The following is a 17,555-nucleotide window of genomic DNA, read 5'->3' as shown; positions in this document are numbered from 1 at the left end:
TTGTAAAATCTTAAGACACCAAGTTGCTACACATTGAGTCAATGTTTCATATTCCTACCTTGTGGTGTCTGAGAAGCAGATCCTGAAAGACTTGGCATTTTTAACATTTTTCTAATGTGTCATAACTGATTTTTTAGTCATACATTCATGTAAAATGTACGTTTCACCTTTATTTGCTTTTTTCGCACAATGGAATCTGTTTGGTCGGATAATCGAGACTGGTTATTCACAGGTGTCGACGTTTTGTATTTATAGCAAATGGAAACATTCTGAGTTGACACAATGAAGCATAATCTGAGTTCTGAGTTTAAGGGGCCAGACGTCCAGCTTAATGTCAAGGGTCATCCCTTCAATCGAAAGGGCAGTCAAAGGATACCGCAACCTACTCACTCCCGGTGAGGTAAATTGTGGGCGTTTCCTTCTTAAAGGACACTGGACGGAGAAGATAATCTGTTCCAAACCGTCCAACACTGAACACTGAAAATGGATTTGCTTATATGCTGTGTTCCACTGAGATGACACTGTCATGGGTCATCTTCCTGTTAATTTACATACATCCAATGTAGATTGTGTTATTCTCGGAATGGTTTGATCATGTATAGGCCTTATCACAAATATTTTTTCCCCAACAGAAATTAATAAATATATAAGACCCGAAACAGACTGATTTCACACTTTATACAAAACTCTTACTCATATGTAACTCGTGCATCCTTGGTTGATAAAATACCGGTTCCTAACTGAACATAGATACATGAAGAGTAACTGTCAATTGTAACGTTTGTCAACTCTGTATTTTACCCATGTCTATCTACCAATAACGCCTCAACATATCTTATCTGGATTGTAGGACCACCTCCGTGGTCTAGTGGTAGAACGTCCACCCGGAGAGCTGAAGGTCTAAGTGTAGATACAAGTATACCTTTAATTAAAGTGTCACCTGAACATTTAAAACGAGGCGTCTTGATATCAAATTTAGGTAATATAGACAAACGTGATTACGAGTGGTTCAGAATTACCGCGAAAAGATAATAGGATAATTGCTTTGCTATTGTAGTAAACTGCATCTGTCACTGATTCCACTATCTTTGACAGGGCATTTACTTTGCTTTATCTGTTAGCAGAATAAATGACAGGAACGGGCTATAAAAATCAGACACAGCGAAATTGATAGAAAACTTCATTTATCCAATATGTCACGCGTCTTTGATGTCTCAGAAGCCAGACACTCATACCAGATATATTTACAAATGTAATGATCACTGACGGGACTGGATGTAAAGTAATTACTTGTCCCCTAAATAACCCTACTTCTGGGCATCTTTTGTAACCTGGTGGTATTAGCTAACATTAACGGAGATTTATACCATCTAGACATTATATGTCCTGAGACGACAAGGTTGGCATGTTTATTCTTTTGTTCAAAGCCGTGGAAGTTTGGTGCATTAATACGAGAGAAAATGTAATTCTTACCGATCAAATATGTAATTCTTACCGGTAGAGGTTTCCTATATTACAATACGTTACGTCATAAATAGCTAAACAATATGTCTTATTTGTGAATGAGTGTTTTGTTTGTTTGTTTGATGTTTAACGCTGCACTTAGCAATATTCCAGCTATATGACGGTGATCTGTAAATATTCGAGTCTTGACCAGACAATCCAGTAATTGACATCATGAGCATCGATCCACGCAATTGGGATACGATGACATGCATCAACCAAGTCAGGGAGCCTGACCACTCGATCCCGTTAGTCGCCTCTTATGACAAGCACAGTCGCCTCCTATGGCAAGCATGGGTTGCTGAAGACCTAATCTATCCCGGTTCTTCACGGATTTTCGAGTTAGTGAGTGAGTATGATTTTATGGAACATTAAGCACTATTCGCTATACCACGGCAAAGGACACTGAGAATGGTTTGACGTATTTTATGGGAATCGAACAGAACCTCACTGACATGTGCTATGTGTAATCATACTTACATCTCATACATTGTTCCGTTAGAATCTTTGGAACTTGTGTTGAATCTGGAAAAGTCAGGAACTTCCTGCAAACCGCTTTTCATTATTTTACTGAAATATAAAAATAACGTATTCTGTAACAGTATCTTACAACATAAATGCATACGCCGTGAGAAACGGAACTACCACATGTCCACCAGAGCGAGTGTGAAAAACAACACATAAGACTTGTTCAAAGGTAAACGGTAGTCACGTTGGTTTTTCCAACTTTCAGCATGAGAAAAGGAGCCTGTTAAACACTAAACAAAAACCTTTATTCCATAATCGTGGTGCTTTATTTAACATAAATGGATTAACTAACAGTTTACTTGAAAAACCGTCAAACTCCGAGAAGTATAATTCTGCAGTTAAATCTCTTTAAGCCGTTCTTCAAAGAATGTTTTTTTTATTATATTTCATATAAAACTGCCTGCTCCACAAGAAACGGCAGTGACTTAAGAAACCGGTATGTGGGAGTAAGTGAATAACCTATCTATTCCAGACAGATGATACAGTCCAAAGTCGACTGACAAGCCTTCATACACACGCGGCTAGGCAAAAGGTACCGATTTTAGCAGAGCACGCCAACATGTCCACGCAGTCACTTGTTCGATACGTTTGGTCATAAGAGCCTGACACCAAACCGTAACCTCTGGCCACCTTCGTTCCTACCAAACCACACAGCAAAGGATAGACGTGTCGTTTCACCAAACGTACATGGTAATCACTGGCAATGGCATACACCATAATATAGTCCTGCACAGTTTGGAGCAAATGTCTTATATACAAATATACAATTTTATTAACTGCACATTAATCAAATGAATACCCCCAAACTATTCACTTATAAAGCAATTACACGAATTGAAACATATTTAGAGGAAATGGTGAGATCTTTGGTAGCTTCTAGGATTTTTTCAAGAAACGATAATTAGTGACAATTGACAAACTGTTACAATAAGACTTGGAACCAAGTGAACTACAACCTGACGAGATCAAATTATTTCACACAACCTCATTCTCTTGAGTTGAGTATATCATGTCAAGTAAAATGATTACGAAATAAGAAAAATAGTTTCGAAATATCATCCGAACTATATACACTCTTCCAAAAAAGAAACACAGTGGTAGATTTTTAGTAAATGTATTGTACCTAATAAAGTCGATATATTTTATTTAATGTCATAGATACAAATATGAAATTTTAGAGCTGGATAGTCACATGTTGTCGTTGTACAACGGCATTGAAAACCGTTCATTGTCATGTCACATAAGGCCACAAGGTTGCGCTGAACTCCTATCACGGCTCTGCATCTCCTCGGCAAAGACTGGTAACGCGTTGGCCAGTTGTGGGAGTGTGTGCGGCGTGTTCTGACGTTGACGTACACGTCGATCGAGTTCATCCCAGAAGTGTTCCATTGGGTTGAGATCTGGAGATCTCGATGGCCAGAGCAAGACGTTGATGTCGGCATTGGTTTTATAAGGTAGTCCACCGTGACACGAGCTGTGTGAGGTGGAGCGTTGTGAAGGATTTAAAGAAGGTGAGGTTGAAGAATTTGATTCATGTAGCGACTTGCTGTCAAATCTCCCTGAACCACAACCAAGTCCGAACTTGTGGTGTAGGATGTGCCCCCCCCCCCCCCTCCAACTCACCCCCCCCCCCCCCCCCACACACACACACACACTCACACACACACACACACACACACGCCCACACCATGACACTACTGCCACCGAATATGTCACGTACACAATGTCGGGAAAAACGCTCATTTCGACGACGATAAACACGTTGTCTTCCATCTCGCTGGTGAAGAAGAAATCCTGATTCATCGCTAAACCACACTCGTCTCCAGTTTCTCAAATTTCAAGCCTGCAAGGTATGGCACCAACGCAAGCGTCGCTGTCGATGGATCTTTTGCAAAACAGGCACGATAACTGGTCTTCTTGGTCGGATCTTCCTCGCGAAGATGGTTCCTGACAGTCTGGTCCGATATCCTCCTCAAACCAGGGATGGGTCCTGCAGTCTCCGTAGCTGTGGCATTGCGATGACGTAGGTGGAACAGTCGAATGTAGCGGGGCGGTAACTCTTGGTCGGTCGGTTCTCGGGCGGTCTGCAGTGGAATTGAACTGTGTGTATCGGCCACAAAGGCGGCAAATAGCGCTGTTGTGGACGTTGAAGTGGCGTGCAACAGAAGACTGCGATTCCCCTCTTTGGATACACCCTATGGTGATGTTCCGATCGGCAGCGCTGAGTCTCGGCATTTTCGAACTTGAAAAATGTTGACAATTGAATGACGAATTATTGGCTTATGCTTGCTTTTTTATAGCCACTACCACGAGTTACAAATGCCATAACTTGAACGTGCATTTTGCTTTACTGTTTTCCTCCATGACATTTTTTAACAAGTCTGAAAACAGTGCCGTTTCAGATTTTGCAAATTGACAAAGGCTGCGTTTTGAAGCACCGTTTGTCGAATATTAGGCCACCAACATTTTCCAATAACATATATCAAATTTATATACCGGATTTTTTATGGTTCAATGAACTACATACTACCCGTGCGTAACTTTTTTGAAGAGTGTAGATATAGCAGATACACGCCATACCAGCCACACATAAATGTTCCAAATGCAAAAGACAACCTTTGGCGGTTTCTTAATTGCTAGTTACCTATTATAACTCTCTAGAAAGCCACTCGATGTTAGAGCGTACCCTGCCCTATGGGGTACACCCGACACAAACACATACAAATACGAATATACAAAAATAAGGTGTAAAGTATATCAGAGAATGCAAATAATTAAGGAGGTTATACTCACAGCGTGTTTAATTCTTTGAAACCCCCAAGGACGCCTTTGTTAATTCTGTGTAACTTTTCACAGTCGATTATCCACCTAGAATGTAAAACTTATATATATATATATATGTGTGTGTGTGTGTGTGTGTGTGTGTGTGTGTGTGTGTGTGTGTGTGTGTGTGTGTGTGTGTGTGTAATAGTTTGCTATCAAACATGATCAAATTGGCAATGCAAAGGCTACTCGATAATGGTACCTTCTGAAGAATGGTCGGTGAAGATTGAACATTAAAATCATTTCCTGTTTGTATTTGTCTTTCAGACAGTTATACACCTAAATCAGTATTGTTTCGAATCCCGCTCATGATTATTGTTTGGTAGGACACCCAATTTTCGAAAATCTCGAAATGTGTGTATGAGTTTGGTGTAAGTCCGCTTTGAACATATTTCAGGTCTTATCACGGCCTTTCATTGATTGATTGAATATGGTTTTACGATGCTTTTAGCAATGTTACAGTAATATCACGGCCGGGGACACCAGAAATGGGCTTCACACATTGTACCCATGTGGGCAATCGAACCCGGGCCTTCAGCCTGACGAGAGATTACTTTAACCACTAGGCTACCTCACCGCCTCACGGCCTTTCAAGTTAGTGTGGAAGGAAAGCCTAAAGTGATGCAGGTCTTACAGGTTTACTACTTTGGTGAAAATCACGAGCATCGGATGCTGAAAAACCAAGAATCATAATTAGGCTTAATCTAGGATTCTAACGCGAGATAATAAATTTCCGACACAAGGGTTAGGGGCGCAGCGGCGACTTATGGCGCCTTCATACGACCTGACCACCCGTGCCCTATTACTATAGAGACGTATTCGAGCTGAAATATTCAACTCGTATTTTACTGGCAGCAGTTGAACTAGAACGCTGTAATGTTTTACAATGCGCAGTTTCCCCGCTATGTTTTCTTTCAGGGGGCTCGGATGGCCCAGTGGTTTGAGGGGCGCTAGTTCGAATCTTCCGTGCGCCTCATCATTGTGATAACTGGTTTCATAGCGAAGTGTAATTCAAAATGTGCATTACCTATGTTGCAACAGTCGCAGCTAACCTGGCAACACCTGTGGCTGTTGTAAACAGCGTTGAAAAAAGAACTAAATTTCAAGTTATGATTCTCTTGAATGGAATTTACTCACAATATTCTCAACTCCGACATTCCCTTGAAAGCGCCTGGTGCAATCGTCTCCAACTCAGTGAAGTTCCGTATATGTCTAAAATTGAAAATAGTGAGTTTGTTTGGTTTAACCTGCTTTGAAAAGAAAATTGAAAAGAAAACCTGCAAGCATGAAACAATGCTAAACGATTCTAACATTAACTAACGATAAAATATGCAGATAATGCAGCAACACTATGCTCAGTAATGTTAAAAGATAAAAATGTTAATTAATGTGGACATTTGCTACGTTATACGTCAAAATAACTTAAATATAAACGAAAAGGTACTAAAATAATACACAGTACAGATATTGTATTTTTCTACGCCATGATTCCTGTAAACTCATAACTAAAATGGCCAACGTGCCAAAACTGTTAAAAAGATATAGAAATATTTTAACATCAAATTTCGTTTTGTGGAGACTAGAAAACAAGACACCGATGCTTTTATTGTTAACTTTTCACGTAGAGACTACTCAAAAGTGACATCCTATCAGTTATATTTCATAGATAAATACACGAAGAGATATTGTACCTTCGGGAGAAATCGGCTATCGCTCTGTGTAAGAGGTTGTCAATGATTAATATTCTGCCTTTTACACAAGTTTATTGGTTGAGGCATGTTAAGATGTTAAGAGAAATGTTGAAGGCTTTTCTTACTTATAGACAACTACATTCGTATGGTATCACCACTTGCATTTCATTGGAATGTGTTCTGGCCGGGGTGAAGATCGTTGGCTGTACGGTTTTTGTCTTGTGGCCAAAATACGAGGGGTTGTAGTATGGTCAGTCTGAGAGGACGTAGGGGTTGTGTTGTGGACATGATGTAGGGATTGTCTTGTGGCCGGAATATTAAGGAGTGAGATTGTGTTTGATCAGAATATAAAAGTTTGCATCAGTGTGTAGGGATGTGGGGATTTCGTTGTAGTCAAGGTATCTCGAATGTGTTCCAAGAGGTTCTGCACACTTCTTCATTAATTAGTTTTCTATTTCTCTTGATCAACATCTCTAACATGTCAATACTATGAAGTTTGCTAAGCTTGCGATATTTTGTCGTCTTTTATATGAAGATGGGAAGGATGTATTGCTACTGCAAAACATACCATCACAAATGACACAGTATGCTTAGGAACATTACAAACGCTACTGAAACTAATGGATCTATGTTTAGCCAGAGACGGTGATGAAGGTAAACCATGTTACGTGTGCCAATCTGACACCTTGCTGCAGTGGAATAGTCATCATCATGAGTAGACAGCTAAGCCAAAATGCCATTGCTCAGACAACTTGCAATACATTGCATGGAGACCTTGTATTTCTAACTAATTAACAACTACCATTAAAGATTATTTTAGGATACGCTCCCTTTTCCCTGACACCTTTCCAACTTTTAAATTAAAAATAAGTAAACCAAGTATAACAATGTTTCAGTAAACTACCTTTAATTTTTTTCAAAATAGTGAGTGAGTTTGATTTTACGCCGGTTTTAGCAATATTCCAGCAATATCACGGCGGGGGACACCAGAAATGGGCTTCACACATTGTACCCATGTCGGCAATCGAACCCGGATATTCGGCACGATGAGCCAAAGCTTAAACCACCAGGCTACCCAACCGCCCCTGTTTCAAAATAACTTTCTTTGAAGTATTATTTGTTTAAAATGTGAGAATAAATTAAAAATATATTTATTACTAATTTGTTGTAAACTTACGTTCTATTGAACTTACGAACCTCCTGTTGTTTAATGGTTGAAAGTAAAGCCTAAATGTCTTAAAACTACATTTGACAACAGCACTACTGTTATGGTATATATCGAGATATTTAACGGTAGATCAATTGCCTGAAGTCGGTTTGTTGTCTAAAAAGAGAACGAGAAACTGATTAATTTTGGATGTTTCAAGTACAATGTTATATTAATCATAATAACTGATCGCGTGTAATAACTTTCCTTTAGTTACATATGTGCATTTTAGCGATTCTCAATGCTGATTGGTCAATTAAAGCCATATAACATCACACGGCTTCTTTGTGGAGCAGGTGCGATCGGGTAGCCCAGTGGTTAAAGCGTTCGTTCGTCACGCCGAAGAACCGGGTTCGATTCCGGACATAGGTAACCATACTCACTCACTCATTGTTGAGAAAATACGATATGATGTCATCCATCGTTCATGACAAATTGATTACATAACATTATCTGAACAATAGGCATCATTTAGAGAGGTTCTCTGTAGGGTTAACTTTGCAGACGTTTTTTTTACTAATATTCTCTATTAAAATGTCGAAAATGAGTAATGTATAGAATGCCCTTCTCGAAACTGGGAATTACGGATTAACACCACTCATTCATTCGGGACAGGTGGTCCGCGATTTCTTGCAGCTCATTGGTTATTCTCTAAATCTTTAAGGCCACGAGACGCGTTGAAGTAGCAACACTTTCGATATTATACCGTGTACATTCTATAACAACGTGATGTTCAATTCCATAAGGGTGACACATGTACAAGCATGACGGGTCGATTGCGACGAGTCTATGAAGTTATAGATCAGAACAGATTAGTCATAGACGACTATATTGTAGAAATGGTCCTTATGGCAACTACTGTGACCATTTTGAACGCTAGATCACTTCACATCATTTCACATTATATCAAACTATTCAAATATAGTCAATATGAAGTCCTTGAATGGCATTAAGCAGTGATACACATAAGGAAGAGAATATATGGACGTCAACTTCTTTATTATGTGGAACACAACGTATCGGAGTATACACTCTTCAAAACAAGAAACGCACAGGTAGATTTTTAATAAATTTATTGTACCTATGTCGATATATATGATTTAATATCATAGATACAAATATGAAATTTTGGAGCTCGATAGTCACATGTTGTCGTTGTACAAAGACATTGACAACTGTTCATTGTCATGTCGCATGAGGCAACAAGGTTGAGCTGAACTCAGTATCTCGTGTGACCGCCAATCACGGCTCTGCATCTCCTCGGCACTGACAAGATAACTGTACGAATTCTGTCCTGTGGAATTCTGCGCCATTCTGCAGATAACGCGTTGGCCAGTTGTGGGAGTGTGTGTGGCGTGTTCTGCCGTTGACGTACATGTCGATCGAGTTCGTCCCATTTCGAGGTGTTCGATCTGGGTTGAGATCTGGAGATCTCGACGGCCAGGGCAAGCGGTTGATGTTGGAATTATGAAGGTAGTCTACCGTGACACGAGCTGTATGCGGTGGAGCGTTGTCCTGTTCAAACAGCTCCCTCTAGCTGTCAATGATTGGAAGAAGGTGAGGTTGAAGAAATTGATTCATGTAGCAATTTGCTGTCAAATATCCCTGAACCACAACCAAATCACATCTCGTGGTGTAGGATATGGCCCCCCACGCCATGACACGGTATTTGTCGAATTCGTCGAATTCCCGTACACAATGTGGGGCAAAATGCTCATTTCGACGACGATAAACACGTTGTCCTCCATCTCGCAGGTGTAGAAGAAATCCTGATTCATCGCTAAACCACACTCGTCTCCAGTTTCTCAAATTCCAAGCACCAACGCAAGCGTCGCTGTCGATGGATCTTTTCCAAAACAGGCACGATAACTGGTCTTCATGGTCGGATTCCAGCCTCGCGAAGATGGTTTCTGACAGTCCGATATCCTCCTCAAACCAGGGATGCGTCCTGCAGTCTCCGTAGCTGTGGCATTGCGATGACGTAGGTGGAACAGTCGAATGTACCGATTGTGTGCAGCGGTGGTAACTCTTGAACTGTGTGTATCGGCCACAAAGGCGGGCAATGGTGTTGTGGTGGACGTTAAAGTGGCGTGCAACAGAAGACCGCGATTCCCCTCTTTGGATACACCCTATGGCGATGTTCCGATCGACAGCGCTGAGTCTCGGTATTTTCGAACTTGAAAAATGTTGACAATTGAATGACAAATTATTGGCTTATGCTTGCTTTTTTATAGCCACTACCACGAGTTACGAATGCCATAACTTGCACGTGCATTTTGCTTTACTGTTTTCCTCCATGACATTTTTTAACAAGTCTGAAAACAAGGCCGTTTAAGACATTGCAAATCGACAATGGCTGCGTTTTGACGCACCGTTTGTCGAATATTAGGCCACCAACATTTTCCAAAACATCCGATTTACCTACCGGATTTTTTATGTAGCTAGGTTCAATGAACTACATACTACCTGTGCGTTTCTTTTTTGAGGAGTGTATGCTTACTCCTTCAGTGAGTGAGTGAGTGAGTTGGGTTTAACGCCGCTTTTAACATTATTCCAGTTATATCACGGCGTGTCAGCTTAATGTGGGAGGAAAGCCCGAAGTGATGCAGGTCTCAGACGGTTACCACTTCGGTGAAACCCACGAGCACGGGTATGGTGCTGACAAACCTAGAAACATAATTGGGGCGAACCGGGATTCGAACCCACAATCATAGGTTTCTGGCGTGTCCAGGGGACGCAACTCTGCACAGCGAATCGCGGCGCCTTAGACGACTGGGCCACCCGTGCCCCCGCTTACTCCTTCATCACCTGATCAGGTTATTAAGAAGTAACCATATACTCCGAAACGTTGTGTTCCTCATAGCAAAGAAGTTGACATCCATTAGTTCTCTTCCCTAAAGTTCATATGAATTGTTAGGTTTCTGTGACTTTTAACTGATTATATTGCAAAGGATTGTTAAACAGTTGAATGTTTTCAAGAGATGAATTTTATGGACATTCCAATCGCCTTCATTATAAATAAGACCCCCCTTGTAAATAGAGTCAATATATTCATCTACTGTTGGGCCCACAAATAAATTTATTTTTAGAACTGAGCAAGTCTTGTGTGAATTTGTGAAACATTCAGTCTTCTCTGTACAGTCGCGTACAGAAATGTGTCGAATGTTTAGAAACAGTATTATTTATATAAATGAGGAAAAGCAAGGGGCATGCGGTTGATCTTGATGACGATTGTTAAACAGCCAGCAACCAGTGTTATCAAGCAGATGGTAAATAACTGGCAAAAATTCTGACTATTAAGATATTAATTATAATTATCTTGAAGAAAAATATTAACATTGATAAGCTGTTAATACGAGAGATGTGAGGGTATTGTTTGCACAAGCTTAGTTTGGCATTTATAAACGAGGGCATATTGAAAATTATTAATGCCAGGCACACACTAATAATATGTTATTATGTAACCTGTCGGGGAAAGAAGATTTATTAACATGTAACCAGAGATGGACTTCATGAACATGAAATACGATATTTAAACAGACACATGCCTATAATTAATTTCCCAAAACATGCGCGCATAATTTCAGCGTTATCACTCTAGCAGTCGCAGAGGAGAAAATTATTGCAGAGCCCAGAATGCATTTTTAGAGATTATATAAAGTAAAATGAGAGGGCAAAAGAAAGTATACCGAGTTGGATTTTTTATGTAAATGAAAATTGAAAAAGCTGTTTTGTAGAAATTTGATTATATCTATTTAACCAACACTCATTCCTGCAACAGTTCGTTGAAAAAATAAAAGCAACCAAACCCTTTCCATATTCATAAGAAATCTCTGCGAAAAACAGTGTTTATTGTACGATTCCGACTGTGTCATGAGCAAGTGTTTATGTTTCACTATCAAAAGGCGATGATACCAGGTGTTCGCTAAAAAGGTGAGCGTATCCTTCTCCGCTGGTGGCATCCGTCACAAACACATGCAAAGGCAAGTTAAAAAACATGGGAGCATATGGTACAAGTCAAAATATCGAACTTAATCGGACATCACTGATGCGTCAAATTTGGGAAAGTACTCCACATGTCTACAATAAAACATTTTCAAAGCTTTACTGAGGCCTTAAATGTTGGAACCTTGATCAAACAACTTCTGAACAAGAGCTGTATGACGGTCTTTGAAATCTTGGTAGAAAGAGCATTCTCGATTGAACCTCATTAGCTGTGAAATGTAGACACCAAAGGCTGGAGCTGCAGGGATATTGCTGGACAGGAAGGGAAAGTTGACTGTTGAAAGTTCAATACAGTTATGTTGAGAGTGTTTTGTCACTCTGAACCTTTATGCATAGATTTAAATATGAAACAGACGAAGCCATCTCATTGGATTAGATTACAGTGCATAAAGTAATCCGTGGCTGGGTAATTGTGTGTGATATAATTTCGCTCAATGAAGACTGGGGTACGAAATGAATTTGCAACCACATGACCCCTGCCATGTTTGAAATTTTGTAGATTTGTGCCGAATACATCAAATTTATGTATTTTCAAAGATAAGATGTCTAGTAGGATACCCATCAGCAGTTGTGTAAGTATACGATTTTGTTTCACTTTTTTAAATGATTATATCAAATAATATGTTCAAAAATAAAACCACGTAGAAGTATTCTTTGCGTGCTGACTAAGATCCAGTACAGTTCATTTTGTGGATATAATATCGACAACGTAAGATCTTTTCAATTGAAAATCAAACACATAAGTTAAAATCAATCGTGAGTTATAGTGTCTTTTCTCTACTTTTCAATATCACTGCCGCAGTGGTTATTTTAAAATATCGTATGGTATCTTTTATCCTAAAAATAAATAGCTCCACGGTTCGCAGGTCATGGTCACGTATTTGGGGTTCATTTTAGGATGTAGTACCACCCCAACTGTAAGGAATGTAAAGGGAAATAAGATCACACAAATAATCAGTAAATAATGTGTTGGATGTGTTCAAATATTTATAAAAAATTTTTATTTAGGTTAAGTGTTTGTGTAAATACGTAGTGGTTCATTTCTCAGTTGACAGCGTCAGTAATACACATTCCCGTACTTTCCTTGCCCATACCCCTTATTAATCATCATTCGTTATTCCCATGTTGTGTCTTTGCTCAGGCTTTCACTTTCTAACGGAGCGTCTATTTCATTTATTGACATAAATGTGTCAACCCCAAGGCAAAATGTTGTTTTTAAATATTTAATCATTCCCTCGAGCTTCCAAAGAAAATTGCTTTCGAAAGCAATTTCAAGTCAATGATACCGTCGACACTCAGCTGTAAATACCGCCATGGCGTGTGGTAAGTTGCCCCCGTATTTTATGATAAACCATTCTTTCAGGGAGTGACATGTTTAGCTTTATGTATGCTTTCAGTAATTAGGTTGTTGTTGTGTACTATTGGAAGAAACTAGCCCTTTAAATTAAAAGGAATCAACAAAACTCGTGTTGTCCTTTTTCCTTTTTGTGGACGTACTACTCTAACTGGCGGGTCATAGTAGGTGTCTGTTTGTGAATATGAATATATTTGTTGGCATTTACTTAAGATACAAGGGGCAGTCGGGTAGCCTAGTGGTTAAAGCGTTCACTCGTCACGCCGAAGACACGGGTTCGATTCCCGACATGGGTACAATGTGTGAAGCCCATTTCTGGTGTCAACCGCCGTGATTTGCTGGAATATTGCTAAAAGCGGCGTAAAACCATACTCACTCACTCACTCACTTAAGATACAAGGCGACTATGCTTGTCGTAAGAGGCGACTAACGGGATCGGGTGATCAGGTTCGCTTACTTAGTTGATGAATCGCATCGTATCCCAGATGCGTAGACCGATGTTCATGATGTCAATCACTGGATTGTCTGGTCAAGACCCGAGTATTTAAAGACCGCCGTCACAAAACTGGAATATTGCTCAGTGCGGCGTTCAACAACAAACAAACAAACAAACTTAAGATCCACAGTGGTTCAGGTGGAAAACGACATTTTATTATCCCGGTGGAATGCCTTTTACACAAGAACAATTCCTACTAAGGACAAACGACCCGTGAAAAAGATCAGGGTGGTTGGGGGTGGGGGATATATAGATGAGATGTCCTTTTTATATATTTTTTCATTTTACAATATTAATGCATTTTTTCATTTTACAATATTAATGCATTTTTGCATCGCTATTTTGCCTTGTCGAACTGGTTATTCTCGGGCGTTGCCGTATGTTTACTTGAACGGAGTCGACGTTTCTGCTAGTGGTCTGAAATCCCCGAGTTTCAACATAAGCTCAGTAGCGTATATCAATACTGCTGAGTCAACAACAAAAGAAATGTTTGGGCCGAGACATTAAAACTGCCCCAAACTGTGTTTACAAAACGAACATAGTTCTGAAACGTTATTCTTTAATTACAAACAGCAGAATCTCTGCACTTGTACACAGCAGGTGTAATTAAAATTTAGCATATCGGTTTTGGTTTCAACAAAATCAATTCGATATGGTGTCAATGGATTTTCTGGGTACATCACCTAACTGTCGGGTTTTTTTTACAGGCCGTTGTTGCATGGCAGGAGTACTGCTGTGGGGCGCCAGGCAACAAACAAACACTTACTTTCTATGCAAATTGTGCGAGTGGCGGGCGCTTCCGGTATGGCAGGACACTATTTCCGTTTTCGCGAACACCTGGTGTAATCACTGATTTTCTGTGATCCCTTCATATAATTGTCATCGCTATTTGACTCCTACGGCCAACGGAATCTGTTTCGACGGATACTTGAGATTGGTTGTTCTGTGGCGTTGACGTTGAATATCTAGTTGTAAATTAATTTCCATGTTTCTTGACGATCCCCCAAAATCTCGAAGACGTTATCACAATGCAACCGCTTGGACACAAGGGGGGCCAAATTGGACAGGTACGTATGCTTTTTCTAAATGTCAGACAAAGAACTCTCTGTAATCACGTAATTGGAAATTGTCTGGGGGCTGTTATCAACCGTTAGATGTGGCTACAATGTGCGACCCGTGACAGACTTCGCAATACACAGACCTGTAATCGTTCACTAATCCGCTGACAATTTCAGACATAACTGATCAGTATGCGAGCGATGTAAAATAGGTTACGGGGGTGGGGGTGGGGGGTGGGGGGTGGTTGGTGGTGCAATATAGAAAACAATTTTATTTGAATCACAAGTGATACTTGTACAAATATTTGCCCAAATAAAATGCAACACAAAATGCAACATGACGAGGCCACATTTGTTTGGAATTGTAGCGCCACATCAATACGTATCATTGTCCAATCAACGAACAAGCTTTTGTTTCACTGCTCATGTCCATCTCTAAGTTTACTTGGTTTCCGAAACTCAATTTGACCTTAAGTCAAATTAAGAAACAATATCTTTAGCCATTCTTCATCTATACCGTCCTGTATATTTATTGTTACTGCAAATCTGTTTTCGTATGACCATAGTTTATTCCTCAATTGTTAGCCAAGTTAAAACTAAAACAGCAGCCTAAGTATAAATACAGACACGTCATTGGTGGTGTCATTGGTATATGAACGACATAAATGTTAAATAATGTGACAACACAACTTTTGAGTAAATATAATTATGACATATGCGTTATATATCTATATGAAAGGCAAAATGATATTAATCAGTGGATTTACTCGTACAATCAAACCACGATATCGGCGAGGGCAATTTCAGTACACATTGGGTCAATCGCTTGGCCCATTCAGAGTATTTACTGTATCCACTTAGTTATTCCCTAAATACGCCACATTAAGAAGCTTGTTCACAAATAAGCCGATTATTGCATAAAGGTCAATGTACTACTTAAGAAGCTGGTTTTCTTTACGGTTGTGAAAACTCTATGAGATAAGGGATGTATCTAACAGCGATCTTTTACCATCAACTCAAAGACGAATCAGTTAAGTATAGACAATTACACTCAAGCCGTAGGATCGCTTGTCAAGGAAGTTACCTCCTGGGACATAGGATTGATGAAAATAAGTCTGAATGATTAGTTTAAAAGTATGTGCATTCTTTTGATGTAGTTTCAAGATGAAGTGATTAGCATGAGCCCCGGCCACATACTTCCTGAACAAGAGCAACTCCTCAAGTCAATCGCATTTTAAATCGATGGCTTGTAAAACAGAATAGATGGCCTTTGAAACTGTAATAAACCAAGAAGAAATGAACCAATTAATCAGGATCGTTTAGATGCCACATTCAAATGTTAACAATGTCATTGAGAACTGTTTCGTAGAAGGTCATAGAACATAAACTCGGTGATTTATGTAAAACATTTAATGCCATAATTCCCAAATCAAAACCACATGTTTTTCATCATTTCAGTGTTTATGTGCTAATACTGGAAACAATACGAATCATCATAAAAATGAAATAAATGTTCAACAGCTGTTTGATGTATAAATGGGATAAGAAGAATTGGTTTTATAACTATAATTCCATTTCTCTGTCCATTTTAATCAGTTTGATAACGATGCTTTATTAGATGTGTATTTACCATATGAAATATAGAAATTTGATATTTGTATGATTTAAGTTAAGTTTGAGAACTCAGTTCATGAATAATTCTGGATGCAACGTTTTCTGTTCTGAACTGTATAATGTAGCAAAAGTAGTAATATGTTACTGTTGATGGAAAGAGATTCTTACTGGCTTGACTTCTAATTTAAAGCAAGAATATAGGGCTTAGTCTGGACAATTAAACCAGCGAAACGACTTCTCAGTCACACTCGTGAAGGCTACTTGATCAAACTGAGACAAAACCCAATAGCGATTTCCAAGATGGTTCTTCAAATACAGGTCTTTGGAACAGAAGAACCAACGGCAGATCCTTGTTGAGGCATAAATGTGTCGTGTTTCAGATTTTTAACTGAAACAATATCAGTTATTTGCTAAGTTGGACTGACATTAAAGACTGAATGTGAAATCGCTTTAAGTATTTTAAAGACAGTCTTTTCAAATTACAACAAACAAAAAATTCTTTCGATCGCGTGATTTTGAAAATATGACTAATTTACTGCGGATAACAGTTTTATCAGAAAATGTTTTTCTCTTTAGATTTTCGGAAGCGCTAGAAACTGGCACCAGACTATGAGAAATGAGAAATGAATACGATAAGGTTTTCATAAATATACCTTCCTGGGGACAAACTGCTTAAATGAGAGTTTCCATCGCGTATCTGCTGTCTATGTACCGATAAGACAATATATTCTCCAGGAAGGTATAAATACATCTATAATAATGCGGTTGGGACAGCCTCCACCTGGGTGGTTCTCGTAAGGCTGCGGACAGTTTAATTCCCTTGGGCCTTGTAACAGGAAGAGAAATCGAGAGGAGTTGTGCAAATGTACGACATCGTGATCTTGACAATACACGACGCCACTGAACATCCCATCTTTAGCTTGGCATTAATTGTCTACGTGATGTCAACGTCCTCGTCAATGTCGTCCTTGGCCCAACACGTGCTGCGATCAGCTGAGACCACACAACCACTAGAGATCATGTTGGACTACAGGATATTTTGTTCGCTGACGTTTTTCAGAATTGCTCTACTGACTATTACACCTTAGCACGTTCAAACTTAAAACAGGGTGTTATGAAGAAAAGCTTTAGCGTTAGATATGGAACAGGAGGAATTGCTTGTGTTGGTTCATTAATCTTAGGGATATGTGCTGCTTAACAACGATGGAATAAGACCAGACACTGGGTAAAGTGGTAGCTAGAGTAATTATTTTGTAATTCGCTGTTTCTCCTACAC

General features: G+C 39.4%; 1 protein-coding gene across 1 annotated transcript in view; it reads right to left on the bottom strand.

The window, feature by feature from the left end:
* LOC139443369 (lutropin-choriogonadotropic hormone receptor-like) overlaps positions 1–17,555 on the bottom strand; it is a 101,283-nt gene that overhangs the window by 10,146 nt on the left and 73,582 nt on the right. The window contains exons 3-5 of the mRNA XM_071224355.1: positions 5,992–6,066; positions 4,825–4,899; positions 1,984–2,073 (exon numbers count right to left, since the gene is read on the bottom strand). Of these exons, the coding sequence (XP_071080456.1) occupies positions 1,984–2,073; positions 4,825–4,899; positions 5,992–6,066 (240 nt within the window). The remainder of the gene's footprint in view (positions 1–1,983; positions 2,074–4,824; positions 4,900–5,991; positions 6,067–17,555) is intronic.

The sequence above is a fragment of the Haliotis cracherodii genome, unplaced genomic scaffold, assembly GCF_022045235.1.
Source record: "Haliotis cracherodii isolate W230 unplaced genomic scaffold, xgHalCrac1.p SCAF_5, whole genome shotgun sequence".
NCBI classification, from domain to species: Eukaryota; Metazoa; Mollusca; class Gastropoda; order Lepetellida; family Haliotidae; genus Haliotis; species Haliotis cracherodii.
This window is presented reverse-complemented; position numbering and strand designations above follow the sequence as displayed.